Below are 22,890 nucleotides of genomic sequence, written 5' to 3' on the forward strand. Positions count from 1 at the left end.
CGTTAACTATCCTCCAATCCTCTGGTACCTCACCTGTGCCTAAGGATATTTTAAATATCTCTGCTAGGGCCCCTGGACTTTCTGCACTAACCTCCCACAGGGTCTGAGGGAACACATTGTCAGGACCTGAGGATTTATCCATCCTAATTTGCTTCAAGACAGCAAGCACCTCCTCCTCTGTAATCTGTATAGGGTCCATGACCTCTCTGATGCTTTGCCTCACATCTGTACTGCCCTGGCTTTGGTGTTGTAACATCAACTAGACAGTCAGTTAAACACCATTCAAAAATGACAGGAGAGTCAGGAAATGCCTCCTAGCTCCTTAGTTTTATTGCCGACTCAATGGCATGACGTAGAGAATAAGGAATGAAAAGCAATGCTTGTGCTGGGGAAACAACAGCATGGCTCTTGATAGAAACTTCTTTTGCTCCTAACATAAACCTCTGGCCTACTGCCAGTCAATGTGCTTTTATACTTAAACACAAAATAATCTGCAGATGCTGTGATCAAAGCAACACTTTCAGTACACTGGATGAACTCAGCAGGTCGGGCAGCATCAGTCAGAAACGATGAGTGGACATTTCGGGCCGGAACCCTTCATCAGGACTGAAGAATAAAAGATGGGGAAGGATTTGAAGAATGCTTGTAGGTTCAGTTGAAAGACCAGTAACTTGAAAGACAAGGGGGTGGGGGAGGGGAAGCATTGACATCATAGCCCTGAAAACAATGGGTAGTAGAAGAAGGTGGCGGAACCATGAGGGAGCTGGGGGAGGGGGTAGAGTGACATAGGGATAGAGGAAGGGGGGGGAGGGAATTACGGGAAGTTGGAGAATTCTATGTTCATACCAAGGGGCTGGAGACTACCTAGACGGTATATGAGGTGTTGCTTCTCCAACCTGAGTTTAGCCTCATCATGGCAGTAGAGGAGGCCATGTATGGACATATCTGAATGGGAAGCAGAGTTGAAGTGGGTGGCTACCGGGAGATCCTGTCTGTTGTGGCGGATGGAGTGGAGGTGCTCGACGAAGCGGCCCCCCAATCTGCGTCGGGTTTCACCGATGTAGAGGAGGCTGCAACGGGAGCACCGGATGCAATAGATGACCCCAAAAGACTCACAAGTGAAGAGTTGTCTCACCTGGAAGGACTGTTTGGGGCCCTGAATGGTTGCAAGAGATGAGGTGTAGGGACAGGTGTAGCACTTGCGCTTACAGGGATAAGTGCCGGGTTGGAGATCAGTGGGGATGGACGTGCGGATAAGGGCGTCGTGGAGGGACCGATCCCTGCAGAAAGTGGAGAGGGGTGGAGAGGGAAAGATGTGCTTAGTGGTGGGGTCCTGTTGAAGGTGGCGGAAGTTGTGGAGGATAATGTGCTGGATCCGGAGGCTGGTGGGGTGGTAGGTAAGGACAGGGGGAACTCTGTCCCTGTTGTGGTTGTGGGAGGATGGGGTGAGGGCCGAAGTGCGGGAAATGGAGGAGATGCAGGTGAGGGCATCATTGATGACGGTAGAAGGGAAACCACGATCCTTAAAGAAAAACGACATTTGAGATGTCCTGGAACGTAAAGCCTCATCATCGGAGCAGATGCGGCAGAGATGGAGGAACTGGGAATAGGGAATGGCATTTTTGCATGTGGCAGGGTGGGAAGAAGTTTCCGCCTCCTTCTTCTACTACCCATTGTTCTCAGGGCTATGACGTCAATAGTTCCCCTGCCCCACCCCTTTGTCTTTCAAATTACTGGCCTTTCAACTGAAGCTACAAGCATTCTTCAAATCCTTCCCCACCTTTCATTCTTCAGTCCTGACAAAGGGTTCTGGCCTGAAACGTCGACTCATCGTTTCTAACTGATGCTGCCCGACCTGCTGAGTTCATCCAGTGTACTGAAAGTGGTACTTTTATACTTGCTATTTCCTGGCTGCACAGGAAGTGACCTAATACAAATCTGAAATTGCTCATTAAAATAAAGGCTGAACATGTTTTAACATAAATCAATTGCCTGAAAGGCAGAACAGTTGTCTCCCGACTAAATATAGATGCCGCTACATATAGATTAACGTTCTGATCTTCCGAAGAACCAATTTTGTCCCTTGCTATCCTTTTGTTCCTAACATCTCTGCAGAAGCCCTTAGGATTTTCCTTCGTCTTGTCTGCTAGAGCAACCTCATGTCTTCTGTTAACCCTCCTGATTTTTCAATGCTTACCTTGTTCAATATGGTTTTTTTTTGTACATCTAAAAAAACCTTTCATGGTTTGTGTCTACTTGTGTTTTCTCTGCCATCAATCATCATTGTTAAGATCTGGATTTGGCAGTGAGTAGATGGTGCTTGGCATCATTGGCCTGAGGATTGGTGCTGCTTCATCGTTTTCACACCCGGGCTTGGGGCAGGTAACGCTGAGGAACTGGTCTGATTTGTGTTCCATCTGCTCACTACAGAGTAGCTGGGCTGACCTTCTGAAACGTGTGAAAGCAGCTCAGTTCGCTTACCATTTCCCTCACCTTGTTACAGTAGCTGACCTCTGACCTGGGCTCACATATCTGATCCCTCTCCTCACTGTCACTGCCACTGTCTCTGTGCTGTTTCTCCCCGACAGATGGGGCATCTTGGACCAGAGGGGGTGAGAGGGCATCTTTTAGTAGCATTCACCAATGATGGGCCAAACAAAAAAAAATGCAGTAGAGGCTTTGTAGCACAGACTCTGCAAATATTGAAAAATTGCAATTTAGTTATGAATAGATTAACTCATTTATGGCATCCTGATTCAAAAAGATACTGATCAACTTAAAGGTCAGTGCAAAATGCTAAGGGCCAGGTAAGTTTCAAGTTCTGCACTTTTTAAAACATACTTTCATGCCATGCTGAGAGGAGTATATGATGAAGTTCACTGTTGATTATGCATTCAGTTTAGAATAATTTTGTTGATTAAATAATACAATAGAGTTGATTATGCTCTGCACTTTTGTATAGTGCCTATAAAAAGTATTCACCTCACCCCCTTGGAAATTTTCATAACTTACTGTTTTACAACATTGAATCACAGTGGATTTAATTAGGCTTTTTTTTGACACTGATCAACAGAAAAAGACTCTTTCGTGTCAAAGTGAAAACAGATCTCTACAAAGTGATCTAAATTAATTACAAATATAAAACACAAAGTAATTGATTTCTTAAGTATTCACCCCCTTCAATTCAGTATTTAGTAAATGTAGCTTTGGCAGCAATTACAGCCTTGAGTTTGTATGGATAGGTCTCAATCAGCTGTGCACATCTGGACACGGCAATTTTTCCCCATTCCTCTTTACTAAACTGCTCAAGTTCTGTCAGATTGCATGGGGATCATGAGTGAACAGCCCATTTCAAGTACAGTCACAAATTCTCAATTGGATTGAGGTCTGGACTTCTGACCACTCCAGGACATTAACTTTATTGTTTTTAAGCCATTCCTGTATAGCTTTGGCTTTATGCTTGTTGTCATTGTCTTGCTGGAAAGCAAATCTTCTCCCAAGTCGCAGTCCTCTTGCGGATTGCATCAGGTTTTCCTCCAGGATTTCCCTGTATTTGGCTGCAATAATTTTACCCTCTACCTTCACAAGCCTTCCAGGGCCTGCTGCAGTGAAGCATCCCCACAGTATGATGCAGTCTCCACCATGCTTCACGGTAGGGATGGTGTATTTTTGATAATGTGTGGTGTTTGGCTTACGCCAAATATGGTGTTAAGTCTGATGGCCAAAAAGGTAAATTTTGGTTTCATCAGAGCATAGACCTTCTTCCAGCTGACCTCAGAGTCTACCACATGCCTTCTGGCAAACTCCAGCAGAAATTTTGTGAGAGCTTTTTCAACAGTGTCTTTCTCTTTTCCACTCTTCCATAAAGCTGCAACTGGTGAAGCACCTGGGCAACAGTTGTTGTATGTGCAGTCTCTCCCATCTCAGCAACTGAAGCTTGTAACTCCTCCAGAGTTGTCATCAGTCTCTTGGTGGCCTCCCTCACTAATCCCTTTCTTGCATGGTCACTCAGTTTTTGAGGACGGCCTGCTCTAGGCAGATTTATAGCTATGCCATATTCTTTCCATTTCTTTATAATTGACTTAACTATATTCCAAGGAATATTCAATGACTTGAAAATTTTCTTGTACCCATCTCCTGACTTGTGCTTTTCAATAATCTTCTTGTGGAGTTGCTTGGAGTATTCTTTCGTCTTCATGGTGTAGTTTTTGCCAGGATACTGACTCATCAGCAGTTGGACCTTCCAGATACAGGTATATTTTTTACTACAATCAATTGAAACACCTTGAATGCAGACATGTGATTTCCATTTAACTAATTATGTGACTTCTAAAACCAGTTGGCTGCACCAGTGATTGTATTAAAGGGGGGTGAATACTTAATATTTGTAATTAATTTAGATCACTTTGTAGAGGTCTGTTTTTAGTTTGGCACAAAAGAGTCATTTTCTGTTAATCAGTGTCAATAAGGCCAAATTAAATCCACTGTGGTTCAATGTTGTAAAACAGTAAATCATGATCCTCTCAGCGGTTTTTGCCGTCCTCTGCAGGGTCTTGCATTCCCATGACTTGCAGTCTCTGTACCACACAACGATGCAGCCAGACAGAACACTCTCGAGAGTGCTGCTGTAGAAAGTTGCTAGACTGGGGGCCTTGCATGCCTCAGAAAGGGTTGATGCTGCTGTGCTCTCTTGACTAATGAGGAGATGTCATGGTTTCAGGTTAAATCATCTGTTATGATTTCCAAGGGACTTTCTGCTTCTTGCAAAGTTGAGGTGGACTGGGCAGGGGTTGCCCTGCGCCTTCCTGAAGTCCACAATCGTCTCCTTTGTCTTGGCCCAACTGTGGTTGTTCTCACGCTATTTGACAAGCCTCTCTACCTCCTCTCTGTATGCTGACTCATTATTGTTGATGATGAGGCCAGCCACTGTTGTGTCATCAGTGAACTTAATGATGTGGTTTAGGCTGGACCCGCCAGTACGGTCGTGAGTCAGCAGCGGGCTGAGCACACAGGCCTGGGGGGGAGGGGGGGCATGATGGAGCTTGAAATGTTCCTGTCAATTCAGACTGCCTCGGCTCTTTCTGTCAAGAAGTCCAAGATCCAGTTACATAGAGGGGTGCTGACTCCTAATGAGGACAATTTGCCCACCACCCTCTGAGGGATGATTGGGTTAAGTGCTGAGATTAGGTTGATGAACATCAACCTGGCGTAGGAGGCATGGTCTTCCAGGTTGGACAAGACAGAGTGGAAGGCTGATGCTATGGCATCATCAGTGCACCAGTTTGAGCAGTAGGTGAACTGGAAAGGGTCCAATGTAGCTGGAAGATGCTATTTTATACAATCCATTACCTGCCCTCAAAGCACTTCATGATTGTTGAGACCCGTGCCACTGGGCGGTGATCATTTAGGCCAGTTACTGTGACTCTCCTGGGCACCAGAATGATGGTGGCTACCTTGAAGCCTGCAGGGACACTGGACTGTTACAAAGAAATTAAAGATGTCCATTAAGACCTCTGTTAGCTGGGCTGCACAATCCCTCAGCACCCAATCAGGAATGTTGTCTGGCCCCACAGCTTTACATGGGTTTATCCCGGCTAGGATCCTCCTCACCTTCCTGTAATCAGACAGGGTGCCTATTCCTTGAGGAGAGGGGGCTTTCCTCGATGTCACCTCATTCAATGCATCAAATCATGCATTCAGCCTATTAGGAAGGGAGGCAACACTATTGATGCGCTGGGTGGACTTGTAATGAACAGGTGAAGAGGGTGAACTTGTGGGTCTGAATAAGGTTACATCATTGAGGACTGGCAAGGGCATGAGGTACTTGTAAGCTCGGTTTAAAGTTAATGGGTCCAGGGTCTAATGAGATGTTCAATTAGATGAATATTTATAATTAAGATAGGAAGTTCAGCAGCTGTAAGAACTAAAAACAAACGAGATAATCTGCAGATGCTGGAAATCCAAGCAACACGCACAAAATGCTGAAGGAACTCAGCAGGCCTGGCAGCATCTGTGAAAAAGATTATGGTTGACGTTTCAGGCCAAGACCCTTCATCAGGACTGGAAAAAAAATGGAGTCAGATGGCGGGGTGGTGGAGGGGTGAATTAAAGAGCTGGGAAGTTGACTGGTGAGAGAGCTACAGGACTGGAGAAAGGGGAATATGATAGGAGAGGACAAAAAGCTATGGAAGAAAGAAAAGGGGGGAGGAGCACCTGTGGGAGGTGATGGGCAGGTAAGGAGATAAGGTGAGAGAGGGAAGTCGGAATGGAGAATGGTGGGGTGGGGGTGTATTACTGGAAGTTCAAAAAATCGATGTTCATGCCATCAGGTTGGAGATGACTCAGATGGAATACAAGGTGTTGCGCCTCCAACATGTGTGGCCTCATTGCAACAGTAGAGGAACCTGTAAGAACTGTAAGACAGCTGTAGGAACTGGAATTTTTAGTAGAACAATAACATAGTTACAACAGTGTCTCTATCCAACAACTGATGTATGTTAATTTCCATCTTTAACAGATAATTGAGTTAAAATTCGAGAAGTTTGATGTTGAACGAGACAACTATTGCCGATACGATTATGTTTCTGTATATAATGGTGGCGAAAACAATGATGCAAAACGAATTGGCAAGTTTTGTGGAGATAGCCCTCCAGCGTAAGTGATTTTGGTAATTTTGTTTTTACAAATGTGTGTTTGTTCTTCCTTCTCTTAGTCTTTTGGAGTTACCACTCTTTGGGCACAGTGACAGTTCTGCTAGATCTAATATTTTTCTACAATTATGACAGAATAGGAATTTGGCTTGGTCACTGATCCAAGGAAAGGGATTGATTCGAATACCAGGATAGGTGTTTGCTCATGGTGCTTCTAACATGCTGAGGCAGTGACGTTCCAAAGAGAATCCAACTACTCTGCCAGGGTGAGAGGGCATGGACCTAAATAAACATCTTATATTGTGGAAGGCCAATTTTAACAGAGTAACCCAGGACCCGGCTAACGCTGACTGCATTTAGTTGTGGCCAGGTCTACAGATGCATAATGCAAAGCATTTATTGGAGAGACAACAAGAGTTCACAGGCAACCTGTTCCTGTATGGATCACAGGTAACAACTTCACGGAACCCTGATTGTTGAAGGTATTGAGGGTTGCATAAAGAGAGGAAGGAAACCATATGGCAGGTATAGGGAACTAAAGATCAGGCTCATCTGGAGTACGAAATAAAGTGTAAGATGGTGCTTAAAAAGGAAGAAAGGAGTTATGAAATATTACTGTCAAACAGGATTAAGATGAGTCATGCCTGGAAAGAGTAGGTCTGCCCACTTAGGGATAACACGGGAACTCAATGAATAGAGCCAGAAGATAGGAGAGGTACTAAAAGAGAACATTCTCATGATAACTAAGGAAATGGGATTCTGTAGTTAGAGAATTTAGCAAGGGGGTGGGGTGGTGAAAGTCCTGTGTAAGCCTTAATAATTAAAGAATTATTCAATGCCTTAGTAGGCTTGAAGGCGAATAAATCCCGTGGCTGTATGGTGTCCACTTATGGCAGCTGTGGGAGGCAAGGGAACAAATTGCTGGGACCATAAATGATTTTTAAATCTTTGCTGACCAGATGAGGTTTGGGTTGACTCAGCAACTGTAGCCCTCTTTATAAGGTCATAAGACAGAGGAGCAGAATTAGGCCATTTGGCCCATCAAGTCTGCTCCGACATTCTATCATGGCTGACTTATTATCCCTTATGACCCCATTCTCTTCTCCCTGTAACCTTTGACACTTTGACTAATTAAGAACCTATCAACCTTCATTCTAAATATACCCAATAATTTGGCCTCGACAGTCGTTTGTGGCAATGAATTCCACTGATTCACTGTCCTCTGGCTGAAGAAATTCCTCCTCATCTCTGTTCCAAATGGATGCCCCTTTATCAAAAGGGTGGTGATAGAGAATTGTGTTATTGTTACAAGTGGTGTTTCTCATTGGTGATTGGTGTGGGACCTTAGCGGTTTACAATATATGTGAATGATTTGGATGTGGATGTACAGTAGGAGGTGTGATCAGGAAGTCTGCAGTTGACAGGAAGATTGGTGGAGTTGATGCTGTGGAGGGTAGTCTCGGTCTACAGGGTGATATTAATGTATTGGTGAAATAGACTGAAAAATGGGAAATGGAGTTCATTCCAGATCAATGTAAGGTGATGCATTTTAAGAGCACTAATGAGACCAGGAGATATACTGTGGATGGTAGGATCTCACAAAGGAACATTGGAAAAGAGAGATCCCTGAACATCGCAGTGCAAGTAGATAATGTGGTTAGAAAGGCATGTGGGATATTTGCCTTCAGCAGGCCAGTGAATACAAAAGTATGCTCTAACTTCATAAAGCTTTGGTTTAGACCAGAACTGCATGTAGTTTTGGGTGCCAGACTACAGCAAGGATGTCATAGTGATGGAGAACTTTGCTTGGGGAGATTGAGCATTTCCGTTATGAGGAGAGACTGGAGACGTTAAGTCTCTTCTCCCTGAAGTGGAGGACATTAAGCGGAGATGTGATTGAGATACATAAAATTATGAAGGGTATTGGTAGAGTAGACCGCAGATACCTTTTCCCCCATCAGCATAGACGAAGCAAGATAACTGAGATGTAGGATGAGGGGGAAGAGGTTCAGAGGGGATATGGGAGGAACTTTTGTGACCCAGAGAGAGGCAAGTATTTGGAAAGCACTGTCTTAGTGAGTGGTAGAGGCAGAGTTATCAACAGCATTTAGGGAGTGTGGGAATGAGCCCTTGAATTGCTTAGGCATGGTCGACCGGTGCTGGAGATGGGATTATTGTGGATGAATGCCCACTGGTCAGGGTGGACCTAATGGGCCAAGTGGCTTATTCCCATACTGTTTATCTAAACGATTCTAAATCCTGCCTTTTTAAAGGTAATTTCAAAGATACACACTTAGTACATTTCCTTCATGAATCATTAGTCATAGTCATAGTCATACTTTATTGATCCCGGGGGAAATTACTAGTGGTACATTGGGTTGAACTGATGAGATTCTGAACATCCCATTAGTCTTTCATCTAAAAATGATCTCACACAAGATGGCAACAAGTAGAAGCACCTTCCACTCCCTCCATCATTTTTTTGAGTTGGGTGTTAACCTAGTATTTTGGAATTCTTACCAACAACCAAAATAAACAAAGTTGACTTCATCTTTGATGCTTTCTTTTGATGCCTCCATTTGGTGAGTCACATCTTGCTGGCCTTCCTCCTCAACATCTCAACATCCACTTCTCCACATCCAAGTGATCACAAATGACCTTAAGATTGGGAACTCAAAATTCATTGAAAGGGGAGAACTCATCTGTTGTCATTCAGAACTAGCCACTGACAAGCATCTAGATGCTCCAGACGTTGAGTAGGATATTATAATTGACCTTTTGTTTCCTTGGTCCTTCAAAACTTTTGCCATATACCTCCAAGCTATCAATCTTTAGTCTGATATACAATCATAAAATTATACCTTGAGGCAAAGGTTATAATTAAAACCAGAGAGAAATGAACAGTTGATGTTTTGAGTCGAGACAGACGTGAAGGATCTCACTGCAAAATATCAACTGTGCATTTTCCCTCCATAGATGCTGTCTGGCCCAATGAGTTCCTCCAGCATCTTGAGTGTTGCTGTAGGTCCCAGCATCTTGTGTCTAAATGTAATTAAAACCACTATTTTGTAAAAGTATCCAACTAATTATTGTGGAAAAGTGAAGAAAATCATGCCTATCTTTGGTTTATTTCTATAAATTATGCAAATATATCTTGTAATCAGATGACATAATAACATCATTACATGTTATAAATGTACCATTGCATGTTGAGTTCCTTACTGTTCCATTTAGAATTAATACACTTGTTTGAAACTCATCTTGTTGATTTACAGTAAATAGAACTTTTTCGAACTTAAGCAACATATAATGCCCACCTTAAAATACACTTCAATTATAATACAAGGACTGGAAGAGTTTAAAATGGGAAATAAACCAGGAAAAGTAACTTCTAAATCAAAGATTTTCAGGAGAGCTCTTGTCTCTTGACTTTTGCATTGCTGTAAACAGAAAATTGGATTTGGATGTTCAATTATACAACTGCAACCTCAGCAAAGTGTATTTTCTGAACATGAGATTCTGCAGATGATGGAAATCTTGAGCAACACAGCAAAAATGCTGGAGGAACTCAGCACAGTCAACGTTTCGGGCTGAAACCCTTCATCAGGACTGGAAAGAAAGAAGGGGAAGAAGTTAGAATAAGGTGAGAGGAAGGGAAGGAGTATAAGCTGGTAGGTGATAGGTGAGGGGGAAGGTGGGTGGGGAAGAGAGGATGAAGTATGAAGCTCGGAGGTGACGGGTAAAGGGCTAAAAAATGAATGTAATAGGAGAGAACAGTGGATACTGGAAGAATGGAAAGGAGAAGGGGGCCCAAAGGGGGGTGAAAGGAGAAGGGCAGGTGAAGAGAAGAGGTGAGAGGGTAACTAGAATGACAATTAGAAAAAGAGGGGAGAGTGGAGCGGGACTAATTATGGGACGTTAGAGAAATAGATGTTATTTTTATTGACCACTTTATTCTGGCTTCAGCCCCCTTCCATTCCAGTTCTGATGAAGATTCTCAGCCTGAAACTGTACTTTTTTGTGTTTGTTTTTTTTTCCAGAGTGAGCTCCAGTCAGGAGCTTCTGACCAATTTTTAGGGGAAAAAAACCACTCCAACTTTGTAGTAGTATTAATATAAAAGGAAGATGTTGTGTAGAAATGGGAAATGCACAGGAGACAGGAAATGGTGGTAAATGACAGAAAAATAGCAAGTTACATGTAATCAGGCCTCATTGACAAAGTGGGGCTGGATACCAAAGCCCGTATGTAAGCAAGTGGAAACGTTTCTCAGTGTGAATAATATTCACATGCAGGCACTGGATGCTGAAATGAGAGAATACAAGCAAGCCAACTTGTGGAGATTTACTGTGATGTTCATTGTACACACGCTGACTTAGTAACTTTGCATAAAGTTGTGGAGATCTCATATGGAGATGTAGCTCAGGTGTAAGAAAAATACATCGACTTGCGCTGAAGGGGATATTGGAGAGCCATAAATAAAGCATTTGTATTCAAAAGCTGGGGAAACAGTGACTGTACACACTCAGTGGCCACTTTATTAGATACAGAAGATATGTCCGTGGTCTTCAAGGTTTGACGTGTTGTGTATTCAGAGATGCTGTTCTGCACACCACTGTTATGTGCAGTTATTCAAGTCGCTCTCACCTTCCTATCAGTTTGAACCAGTCTGATGAGGCCTCGAGGAAGGAAGTAAATTTGGCCAATTTTTCACATTGATCTGCTGACAGATATAACCATATAACAATTACAGCACGGAAACAGGCCATCTTGGCCCTTCTAGTCCGTGCCAAACTCTTACTCTCACCAAGTTCCACTGACCTGCACTGGGCCCATAACCCTCCATTCCTTTCCTGTAACTGTGTTATTCCTGAGAGGAAGCTACGGTTTAGGCTTCTGCTTAGCAGAGCATAGCTACAGGACACCTGCACTGCACACAGGCTAGGAAATCTGTCCAAGCCTGTTTAACCTGGAGCAATTATCATGGGTCCATTCAAAAGAATGCAAGAAATTGGCTGCTGGGATAAAGGCAAGTGAAGCTCTTCATTTAATTAAGATAGCTTAAATGTTTTAAGAGTAGGTGTACATGTATGTCTGTTTATAGGCTTCTATACGGATATGCAGGTACACTTTTTAGGTACTTTCCTGTATGTTTGCAGTCTTCTGCTTTAACCCATTCACGTCACAGTTCAACATGTCATGCATTCAGAGACATTCTTGGGCACACCAGTGTAATGAGTGGTTAATTGAGTTACTGTTGCTTTCCTGTTAGTTTGAACCAGCCTGGCCATTCTCCTGACCTCTCTCATTAACAAAGCGTTTCTGCACAGAAACTGCCACTTACTGATGTTTTTATGTCTTTCCACCACTCTCTCTAAACTCGAGACTATTGCGCATGAAAATAACATATCAGCAGTTTCTGAGATACTCAAACCACCCAGTCTGGCACCAATAATCATTCCACAGTCAAGAGTCACTTAGATTACATATCTTCCCCATTCTGATATTTGCTCTGAACAACAACTAGACCTCTTGATCATGTCTGCATGCTTTTATGCATTGAGTTGCTGGCACATGATTGGCTGATAAGACATTTGCATTGGCGAGCGGGTGTAGCTAATAAAGTAGTCACTGAGTGTATATAACATTGCCTTTTTTAAACACCTATCTGACTACAAACTATTATCATATCTTATTTGGAAATGATTTGGGAAAGGTGAAAGTGCTTAAAATGCAAGAACGCAATGAGGTTTGAGTACTGGAAGGCAAGCTGGAGATATCCAGCACCTACTATCAGGAGTCTGGTATGTTTCCTCTTCATATCTGCATATTTGTGATAGAGAAGTTCATATAGCTGTTTTTGTAGACATTCCTTAGCACTATTTCACTCAATTCCCTGCTATTTTTAACCTAATTGTGCTAGGTTCACGCTGGAATGTGTGATGACACTTGCTGACTGCCCCTAGCTCATTTTCAGGTGTGTTAGTATTAACACCATGATGCATTTCACAGTTTGTTCCCATGTACGTGCAATAAATAAATCTGAACCTAAAGATGAATCTATTTGCCTTATGAAATTCATTTCTTAGTTCATGTCCACCTCAATTTGTTGTGATGTTGTTTGTTTCGATGTGTATAGGCCAGTTCTGTCTCAAGAAAATGAAATAGTGGTGCAGTTCCTCTCGGATCTAAGTGTCACAGCTGATGGTTTTTTGGCTCACTACAAATTCAGACCAAAGAAGTTTGTCAGCACAGCTGCACCAGTCACAGCACCAACCGTAACAAGTAAGTTTGTCATTGAACAGAGAATATTTAGTATTGTAGAATACTAATTCATTATTGTACAGGGAACAGTTGGGATTGAACAAAGTGTTTAAGTGTGCCTGAGTATGTTTTTCACTAAGCTCTGGAACACTGCTGCTCTTTCACTAACAAATTCTTTGGTAAATCCACCCACCCCATTAAGTTTTCAGTGAGCAAAATGTTATTTGTGAGCTGCATAAGTAGCATGTTATAAGTACCTAAAGAACTCAATCTCTACTGGCCTTTACAAAGATGGATCTCTCTGTTTAATTAAGATGACCATATGGACATAATTTACTGCAATTCAAACCTTTTACTTTTATTAAATATGGGTTTATAGATTGGGTTTTGTTTACTTCATGTAGTTGTCAAATGATAGAGAAAAGCTTGCCCTCAATTGACAAATATTCACAAAAACTATTAAAGTACTAACTACTTATACACAGATACATCATCAACATAACAGTTTGCTGATGAGGTAATAAATATGGCATGTTTCTCTTTTGTCTAGCTCTCACTGGACAGGCCATTTATTATTTGTGCAGTGTCTGTCTCATGCAGTGCACATTAAGACAAGAATTCCAAGGATTATTGCAGCATGAATCTTGCCTTGATATCTTGGACTTGGTCAGGCAGTCTGTGTCTATAATTGCCTGAATGACCCAGTGACTCATCAGATAAAGTGAATTATTTGACTAATATTTGTTGATTTATTTACTAATACATCATCTGCTAACAACTGCAGTGCATTCCATGAAAATTCAGAGTTGAGTAGTATTACTTTAACACACTTTTGTACTTAAAGTGCAATATAAGATATCATAGCCGAAGCTTCTAATAACTCAGTGCATTTGACTGCTTACGTAGTTTGATCATGGACATCTACACTGACTGATTTTTTCACAGAAGTTAACATTATATACCTTGAAGTAGAACAGAAATGAATTTTTTTGAGAGCGAGCTGTTTATAGTATAACTTCTGAAAAGTAAATCTGAGATAATGGGTAAGTCACAGTTTTTTTTCCCCTTCTGAAAGTAATTATATATGGCTTTAAGTTGACTTGTTGGTATGAATACTGTAATTTCTGATAGTTAATGCCTGCCTTACTGAACTCTGGATATTCCATTTTGTTCTAAAGCCATGAAGCCAACAGTGCCTCCTTGCCAACTGAAATGCAAAAGAAGTGGAACAATGGGAAGCAATTACTGTAACAGTGACTTTGGTGAGAAACCTAGGCTTTCGATAGCTTAAGTAAATTTTTTTCTATATATCTGTGAATGAAAAAGCTGATACTTACCATCTACAACCAGCTATATGTATTGGGGCTTCACAGAAAGCTTTTCTTGTGAAAGAGTGAATTTGTGTATTAAAAACAAGTACAGCTCCAAAGCGTAAACACAAGTCATGAAACATAGGCTGAATTGTCAGTATATTTAAAGTGTTTATTCAGTTACAGTTTTTGGCATGTTATCCCTCTGCCAAAGGCATAATGGTGCAGTTGTCACATTGTGATCACCCAGAAGCTAAAAACGCCATGCTGTAAGCTTTACGAATACAGACGTGTTCAGTTTTACCTGAATTAACTGCTCATAGCAATGCAGTAATTGTTCTGATGTACGTTGTTGGAATGTGAGTAACAATTCAAAGTACATTTATTATCAAAGAATATATGCAGTATACAACCCTGAGATTTGTCTTCCTGCAGACAGCCACAAAACAAAGAAATACCGTTCGAAGGAAAACATCAAACTCCCAACATGCAAAAAAAAGAGCAAAAAACCACCAAACTGTCACAAAGTCATTGAAAGAGTCCAGGCATATTCAGTCCAGCTCAGTTCAGCCCAACCCAGTGCTGTGTCATATATATTAGTATTATGAATGTATTATTAGTGTATAATATAATACATTAATAATACATATTCATTGCTTACCATTGCCCTTCCATTTCTGTAGGTTTATAATGTACTGAGGTGATCACTCAGCCAATTACATCTTTGCTGGCCAAACAAAATAAGTATTTTATATAAACCCAATCCCCAGTACCTAGCTCTTGTTTCATAATCTAATATCTTATGGCACTTAAAATCTATTGTAGTATAATGTGACATCTTGCACCTTCACCTTTCAAGAAGACAATTCTAGACACCACAGTAGGAAAAAAAATTAATTATGTTTTAATTCTTTTACCATTTAATTTAGCTTAGTGATTCCTAGTTAGTGACCTCTCTGCTTTTGGAAATTGGCTCCTCAAATTCACTCTATCCAGGTCTCTCATAATTTAATTTCACCTTGGTCTAATGTTCTCTAAACAAAAAGAGCTAAGCTAATCCTCTTTTGTTCCATTTCTCCAGTTCTGGCGTGATTCTTATGAATGTCTTTAGTGCTTTTTGTACCTCCTGTGATGTGATGCTCAGAACTACAGCTGTGGCCTAACTAGTCAGATTCGTTGAAAAATACCTTGAAATTAAAAATGCCTAATGCAGTGCCAACAGAATCCAATTGCAAAAGGTCTTGTCACCAAAACACTTAACAACCATTGCATTTTGCTTACTGCAAGTTAGAGTCCAACTTGTCATTTACCCTCAGATCCCATGTGCTTTTATTTTTTATACTGTATATCTGACTGCCCTGCGAAGGACCTAGTAAAGATTAATTAAAATCCATAAAAGTTATATCAGTTCTGGTAGTCTCTTTGAATATGAAGACATAACATTCATTAACAAACCCAGGCTCTCAATCCTTGCTTTCAAAGCTCAGTTCTTCACCATGTGATTGTCCTTCATTAAGTTTAGGTTGAAACACTGAAAATTCCTTCACCTACTCTACTCTGGTTTAATATTGACATCATAGTAACAGTGCTTCAATTAACCAGCATCAACTTTCCATTTCCTGTCCAGTCTATTCTAGATTTGGACTCTGACCCTTTAACTTCCTCTTAATATAATTGCTCTGCCCTCTCCTCTAGTGTTCCCTCAGCTGTTTCAGGGATTTATTGTTATCTTGTTGAATGGTGGAGCAGAATCAAGGAAACCACATCCCATTCCTTGTGTTCTCTTCATCGTCCAGTCCAGTTTCCAGTCCGTGTTTGCTTAGTGGCATCGCAGTTCAATAAAATTAACCTTTGGACTGTTGAGAACTTTTCCTCTGTCTCTTTGTTAACTGATGCTGTGTGTGATCACTCACCAAGATACTGCCCTTGATCTAACTCTTCCTCCGAGACACATCCACTTTCAGAAGGTGCTTGCATCCATTCATCCTGAGTAATGATTTTGTACAGGAGTAACTCAATGATCACTCAGAAGCCACTCTCAATTGGAATGGTGAGTAAGGCAGGCCATTGTGGAGAGCATGTTAACTTCCTCATTAAGGATTTCTTATCAGTTTAAAAAATCCTGCAGCAAAAGAGACTGAAGTATTTTAACATTAGCCAATATATTTGGTGGTTCTTGAATTGTCAAGCTGTGGTTCCCGCCCATACAATAATACCCCGGTGGGTGCTACAGTTTTCCCAAGTGTCTCTGGAAATCTGTATAGTTGGGGAGGATTGAAGGTTCCTTACTCTGTGATCTTGTGCAAATAGATGTTTATTACAAAAACATGTGGATAGTGAGTAATGTTGTAAGAGGATTCAGCAGGTTATAGACCAGTTGGGAATAATGGCAAGTGGAGTTTAACAAGTGTCAGGTCTTTCACTTTGGAAAGTCAAATGTAAGAGTAAATAGAAGAAGGAGCGAGTAAATGGGGAAAGTCTAAGTCTTGAACTTCAAAGTGTGTTGGTCAGTGATTTCTTAAAATGCTCAACTTTGGGCTCTTCATCGAGCAACTGGGCACCAGCTTTCAGCAATTTCCCAGCAGTTACAATGGCAAACTAACTGAGTTCCATTTAAATGAGGGACTCTTACAAGAACTGATATACAGAAGGATCTTCAGGTGCAAGTCCATTGCTCCCTGAAAGTGACAACACAAGTAAATAAGGTAGTAAGGAAAGGGATATGGTATCCTTGCCTTCATTGGTCAGGATATTGAGTATAAAAATTGGCAAGTCATATTCCATTTGATGTTTATTTATTTTTGTAGTGTATGCAGTTCTCGGTGGGGAGGACCTGTTACAAGTGTATATGATATTCTGAGAAGCATAGATAGGGGGTAAATAGAGTCTTGTTCCCAGGGTGGAATGCTAAATACTAGAGAGCATTGACTTAAGGTGATAGGGAAAGCTTAAAGGAGATGTGTGAGACAAGTTTTTTTTTTACAGAGTGTAAAAAATGCCACAAGGGGAAGTGGTAGAACCAGAATTAACAACAACGTTTAAGAGGTGTTTAGACAGACGGAGAATGTAAGGATGTAGACCATTGCTTGTTAGTTTGGATTGACATCATGGTCAGTACAGACACTATGGGCCGAAAAGGCTGTTCCTCTTCTATGTTCTCTACTCAACTAGTTAAAAGACATAATTTATTTGAAGCTTGCTGATGTCACAGCTCTCCTCCCTCATTTAAATGGAATTCGTAGGTGGTTTGCCATTGTAACTGCTGGGAAATTGCTGGAAGCTGGTTCCCAGTTGCTCGATGAAGAGCCCAACGTTGAGCATTTTAAGAAATCACTGACCAACACACTTTGAAGAAGTTCAAGACTTGGACCTTCCCGATTTACATGGTTGGGAAGTCCCTGATATTAGCAGTTACTGAGGGAAATGCACTCGTATCATGTCAGTGCACTCTCAATACTTGCATACAACTGCTCAAGCAATCTTGATGTACCTTATTTATTTTACAATTGAATTGTTTATTTTAGCCATAGCCTGAAAGAAGACATGAATTTCAAATAAAAGTAATATGGAACTGACATCTTTGTATTGTTTTATCATGAGGTGATTGAAAAGCTTTTTTAAATATTGAATTCTTGTTTTCTACAGTTTTAACTGGGACAGTTATAACTGCTGTAACACGCAATGGTAGCATCCATGCAACGATCTCTATTATAAATATTTATAAAGAAGGGACTCTGGCAATTCAACAGGCAGGGAAGAACATGAGTGTCAAAATAATTGCAGTGTGTAAAAAGTGTCCAATTATTAAACGAGGTAAGCTTGCTATTTTGATGGCTATTTTATCAATATGTAGTCTATGTTTGCTGTATGTTTAAAATTTAGTTGTCTGATGTAACAGGAATAGATTGGCTAGGGGCAGTGGCTAGCACCTGTCTGTTAATATATCCATTGGTAGTTAAAGTACTGTGAGCAGGCATATGCATTGGGGGGTAGTTTTAGCTTTGAAAACCTTTTATCTGGGGCCGGCTGGTGGCGCAATGACATCAGCGCTGGACCTGGGAGCGGAGGTTCCCAGGTTCGAAACTAGTCGGGTCCGCTCCCGAGTACGCTTTCCATCCATGCCGGGTTGAGTGTCGGAATCGCAACTCGACCTCATAAAATAAAGGGAAAGTACTTCAAAAATGTCTGTGTGAGGAGTGGCGCCCCACACAGTCTCTCTCTCTCTCTCTCCGCGCCTTGTAGAAGCCATGAAAAAGACATCATCACGGATGCACGCATGGACACACAGGCACACACGCACAGACTTGCACGCATGCAGGCACACACCAAAAAAAAAGAAAAAATCTTTTATCTGCAGGAAGAATGAAAAATTTAAGGAATTAAGAAAATCTTTCTTCCTTGGGATAAAAATTCTCAATGATCATCACCAGGTTTGACCATTACCAGTTTTAGTGATTTCAGATAGTACTTTGCCTTAATAACTTTTTTTCAAGTCAGACATAACAATAGAATTTGGCATCAATCGCTATGATCATAGGGAGAGGCCATTAAATTGTTGCATTGTGGCACAGCGTTTTCAAAATTAACCTTATTGAACTGGTCTCCTATAGCAAGCGAAATGGGTAGGGTGATGATCCAGCACACGTAACAGAGTAAAGTACGAATAGGCTGAGAAAGCAAAGCCATGTGGGAGGCCACAGAGGAAGTGAGCAGCAGGGAGAGGCTGCGAGAGATTGAGAAAGGATTTGAAAAGTGGACCTGGTAGTTGGAGCTTAAGTGGGCCAGAAAGGATGATGTTCGAGTGGACCAGAGAGGACAAAGGCCCAGCAGACCATGTAAGGTGAAGCAGGAGCAGGTATGGACAGAGCAAAGGTTTACCTAACCTACAGAATGTGCAATGGTAATCAGAGGTAGGGAAAGCAGGGGGTTGATGAAATGTGAAGAGGAGCAAGGCAGTGAGCCAGCGCACCAGGTTGGGTGAAATATGAACAGGCCGAGATGGCAGAGCATAGCAGGAGCAAACTTGTAAGGTACAGAGGTAGCAGGTGACTGGATGATCCGGAGTGGATTTGACCAACGGGACGCACGCCTGGCAAGGTGAAGCTCAAGCAAGCTTGAAGAGTACATGGTAGGTTGGACTCAAGTGGACCGTTAAGGTACACATAGGGTGGTCTCAAATTTATTGGAAAAGGACAACAAAATGCGAAGAGGATGCAGATATTGCAGGGTGGATGCTGGCAGATGAATGGTCTCGGCCCGAAATGTCAACTGTTAACCCATTTCTATGGATGCTGCCTGGCCTGTTGAGTTCCTCCAGCATTTTGTGTGAGTTGCTCGGATTTCTAGCATCTGCAGATTTTCTCGTGTTGGCTATTTAAACCTGAAGGGTTTAACAACACAAAAGTGAAAAGCAATGCTTTTTCACTTTTTGTGTAAGCAGTAATCCTTTTCTTAAAAAAAAAATCTAGTAAACTTTCCCCTCTGCTTTCAGTAGGAAAGATGCCTGTAATCAATTTTTTGAAGTACTCTCACTATTTGAAATTTGTAATAAGATCAGAAACACTTAATGTCCTGGCTCACCTGGGGAGAAGGGATTATGCTCCTTTTCTGTTAGCTTTTTACCAGACACCAGCATCTCCATCCTGTGCTCTCTTTGGCTTTAATGAGTACTGTCACTTCTACATTTAAAGACTAAACTTTATGTAGAAGTTTAAATCTTTATAATGTTAAACGGACATGGAATGGCCTACCAGCCTAACACCATTCACTTTCCATCTTTAAATGTTTAAAAAAGATTTTAATGTAACCTTTTTGTATTTGCAATGACTATCTTAAGTTTTAACAATAGTTGCACCTTCCTAATGCTTCAGTTTTGTTTCATTTTAATTTATCCGCACATTTCTTTGCTTTGATGTACCCTTCTTTGCTATATACCTTCTATTCCAAGAGTTGCTACTGCTAATCTATAAACTAGTCTGATAACTTCAGTTAATTTGTATCAGATCACCATTTATTTCAATAATTTGCCCTTTTCCCCAAAATCCAGAACTAATTTCCTTGGAAATTCATCCTTTTCTACTTCCACACTAAATATACCAATTGTTCAGCTACTTTTCCTGACTGAAATCCAAGTGTTTCTGGTAAGACAAGATACAGTATATACAGCAATGAGGACATGATGTTTCTAATGTTGAGAAACAACTTACTTCCACCCACATGCCCTTTCTTCCTTTTGGATAGTTTCATTCCAATTTGTCAGAATACAGCTTAAGACTTAATTCGTGTGTGCTGTTGAGATTTCCTTAATATTTATCTAACCTTAAAGCTGTAAGCAGAGGCCTGTATTCACAAATACCATCTGTTAGTTCATTCTCATTTCTGTCCCATTGATCTTCACCTTCAATATTCACATGCTTGCCTTCATAGGTCAAGACAATGAATTTAAGAAGTCATGATGCAGGAGTATAAAACTTCAGTTTGGCTTTATTTGGAGTACTGTGTGTAGTTGTGTCCACCCCCTTACAGAAAAGATATGGAAGCTTTGTAGAGAGTACAGAAGTCGTTAGAATGGTACCGTTAGCTATAGGATTGGTTGGACATGATGATGGAGTGTGGCAACTCATTGCAAGCTGCTCCCTGCAGACTTACTCATTACTTCTATCACAACAGTTCCACTCCTTTTATATCTAAATTTACTCACTTTATCTTGCATTGTTGTTTTACCTTGTTCTGCATCAATGACTGAGTAATGATTTGATACGAACAGTATGCAAGACAAACATTTCACTGTATCTTGGTACATGACAATAATAAACCGACAGCAATTTTCTTTGAGGTATTGGAGGCTGAGGGACAACCTGATAGAACTTTATAACATTATGGGAGGTGTACAGCATATGAAATACAGAAGTTAAGTCGTTTTGAGTGAGATTTAAGAAGCATGTAGTCAAACACATGAACGTGCAAGGAATGGAGTATAGTGTTCAATTTTGGTTGCCCTGCTATAGGAAATGTTATTAAACTGGAAACAGTCCAAGAAAGATTTACAAGAACTTGAGGGATTGAGTTATAGGAAGAAGATAGTTAGGATAGGACTTTATTCCTTTGAGCGTAACAGGCTGATATGCTCTTGTACAGGTGTATAAAATAATGAGGGGCATAGTTAGGGTAATTGTACCTTTACCCCAGAGAAAGCGTATTAAGAACTTGAGAACATATGTTTAAATTGAGAGGGGAAAAGATTTTAAGAGGAACTTGAGGGGGAACATTTTTTTTTAAAGAAAGAGGTATCTGTGTGGAATTAACTGCCAGAAGTGGCTGAGGCAGGTACAACACCTTTTAAAAGACAGGTACATAGACTGGTAAGGTTTATAGGGTTATGGGCTAAACACTGGCAACGGAGACTAGCTTTGATGGGCATCCAGGTTGGCATAGACCAGTTATACAATGACTCAAACTATTACATAATAGGTAAAGTTCTGTCTTTTGAGGAATCTTTCTTTATTTTTGCAGGACTGAACTACATTTTCATGGGCCAAGTGGATGAAACAGGAAGAGGCAGAGTACTTCCTAACAGCTTTGTTGTGCCCTATAAATCAAAGAACCAAAGGTTTCTGAACAACTTGAAAAACAGACGATGCTAAACACACATAGCAGTGACTTTACTTTCTATTTATGATGCAAGAAATCTTTCACTGGTTTTAATTTGGTTTGTTACGAGGTCCTCTTGCTAACTGGTAGGAGACGTTATATGGCAAGTAGAAGCATTCAAATAAGTTTGATGGAATATATTTAAAGTGCTCCCAATCTGGATGCTTGCTATGGGTATTTTAATCCTCGAACTAGCAGGGGAAAGTCTGGACAGAAAGATTAGCCCCATATTCACTCTGGCTTTGGAACTGTCTATTCATAACAGCAATGACAGAGAATGAAGCTATGTATATCTTATATTCTTTCATATCATAATAAATGGTCTTAAGTGCAATAAAAATGTACAGCAAATGATGTATTGAAATTAATGTTTTAATCATTTTTATTTCTTCAACTGTCATTATTTACAGAATGTATCTGCTGCTTAATAAAAAATATGGTATATTTAGAACTATTGAATGTCCTAAAGTCATCATTTCAAGACTGTCAGAACCAACACTCCACTGTGTAAAGAGAAAAGCTCTTGCACTCTTTTCCTAATTTTTTCATGCTGAGTTGATGGTAGAAAGTTGAGGAACATTAGGCAGCTTCAGCACTTATGCCAGGGTATTATCTTGTAAAAACAGGGCTTATCTTTCTTCACTTGGTAATTTGCCAAGATCTCTGGCAGTTAGAAACAGGCCCGTGAAATGGCCGCACATGCATCACATCCGATTTAATGCAGCAAAACCTGAAGTGATAGGAATAATAGAGAAGCAACATAAATGAAGTTCTGAAGAGAACACAGCCAGGCCTGACTTGGAGGCTAAACTAAGAAGGCTGCGGGATTACCACAGCAAACCCTGTTAAGATAGTGGTGGGAGCTCAGCTGGAATGCTGTGTTCAGCTCAGCACACTGCACTCAAGAATCATGCTCAGGCCTTTGACAGTGTGACTTTCATCAGAACGGTATGAAGAAGCTTAAGTTACATAGAGAAGCTGCACCCATCTTTGTTCAAATAGAAAGTGCAAAAGATAG

At 41.0% G+C, this 22,890-nt stretch overlaps 1 protein-coding gene across 1 annotated transcript in view; it reads left to right on the top strand.

Annotated features, from left to right (window-relative positions):
- Nucleotides 1–22,341, top strand: part of pcolce2b (procollagen C-endopeptidase enhancer 2b) — a 47,527-nt gene extending 25,186 nt beyond the window's left edge. Inside the window, exons 5-9 of the mRNA XM_063045411.1 lie at nucleotides 6,518–6,654; nucleotides 12,788–12,933; nucleotides 14,091–14,174; nucleotides 17,868–18,035; nucleotides 21,735–22,341. Of these exons, the coding sequence (XP_062901481.1) occupies nucleotides 6,518–6,654; nucleotides 12,788–12,933; nucleotides 14,091–14,174; nucleotides 17,868–18,035; nucleotides 21,735–21,865 (666 nt within the window). The 3' untranslated portion in view covers nucleotides 21,866–22,341. The remainder of the gene's footprint in view (nucleotides 1–6,517; nucleotides 6,655–12,787; nucleotides 12,934–14,090; nucleotides 14,175–17,867; nucleotides 18,036–21,734) is intronic.
- Nucleotides 22,342–22,890: the final 549 nt, after the last annotated feature.

This window comes from Mobula hypostoma, chromosome 4 (assembly GCF_963921235.1).
Source record: "Mobula hypostoma chromosome 4, sMobHyp1.1, whole genome shotgun sequence".
Lineage (NCBI taxonomy): Eukaryota > Metazoa > Chordata > Chondrichthyes > Myliobatiformes > Myliobatidae > Mobula > Mobula hypostoma.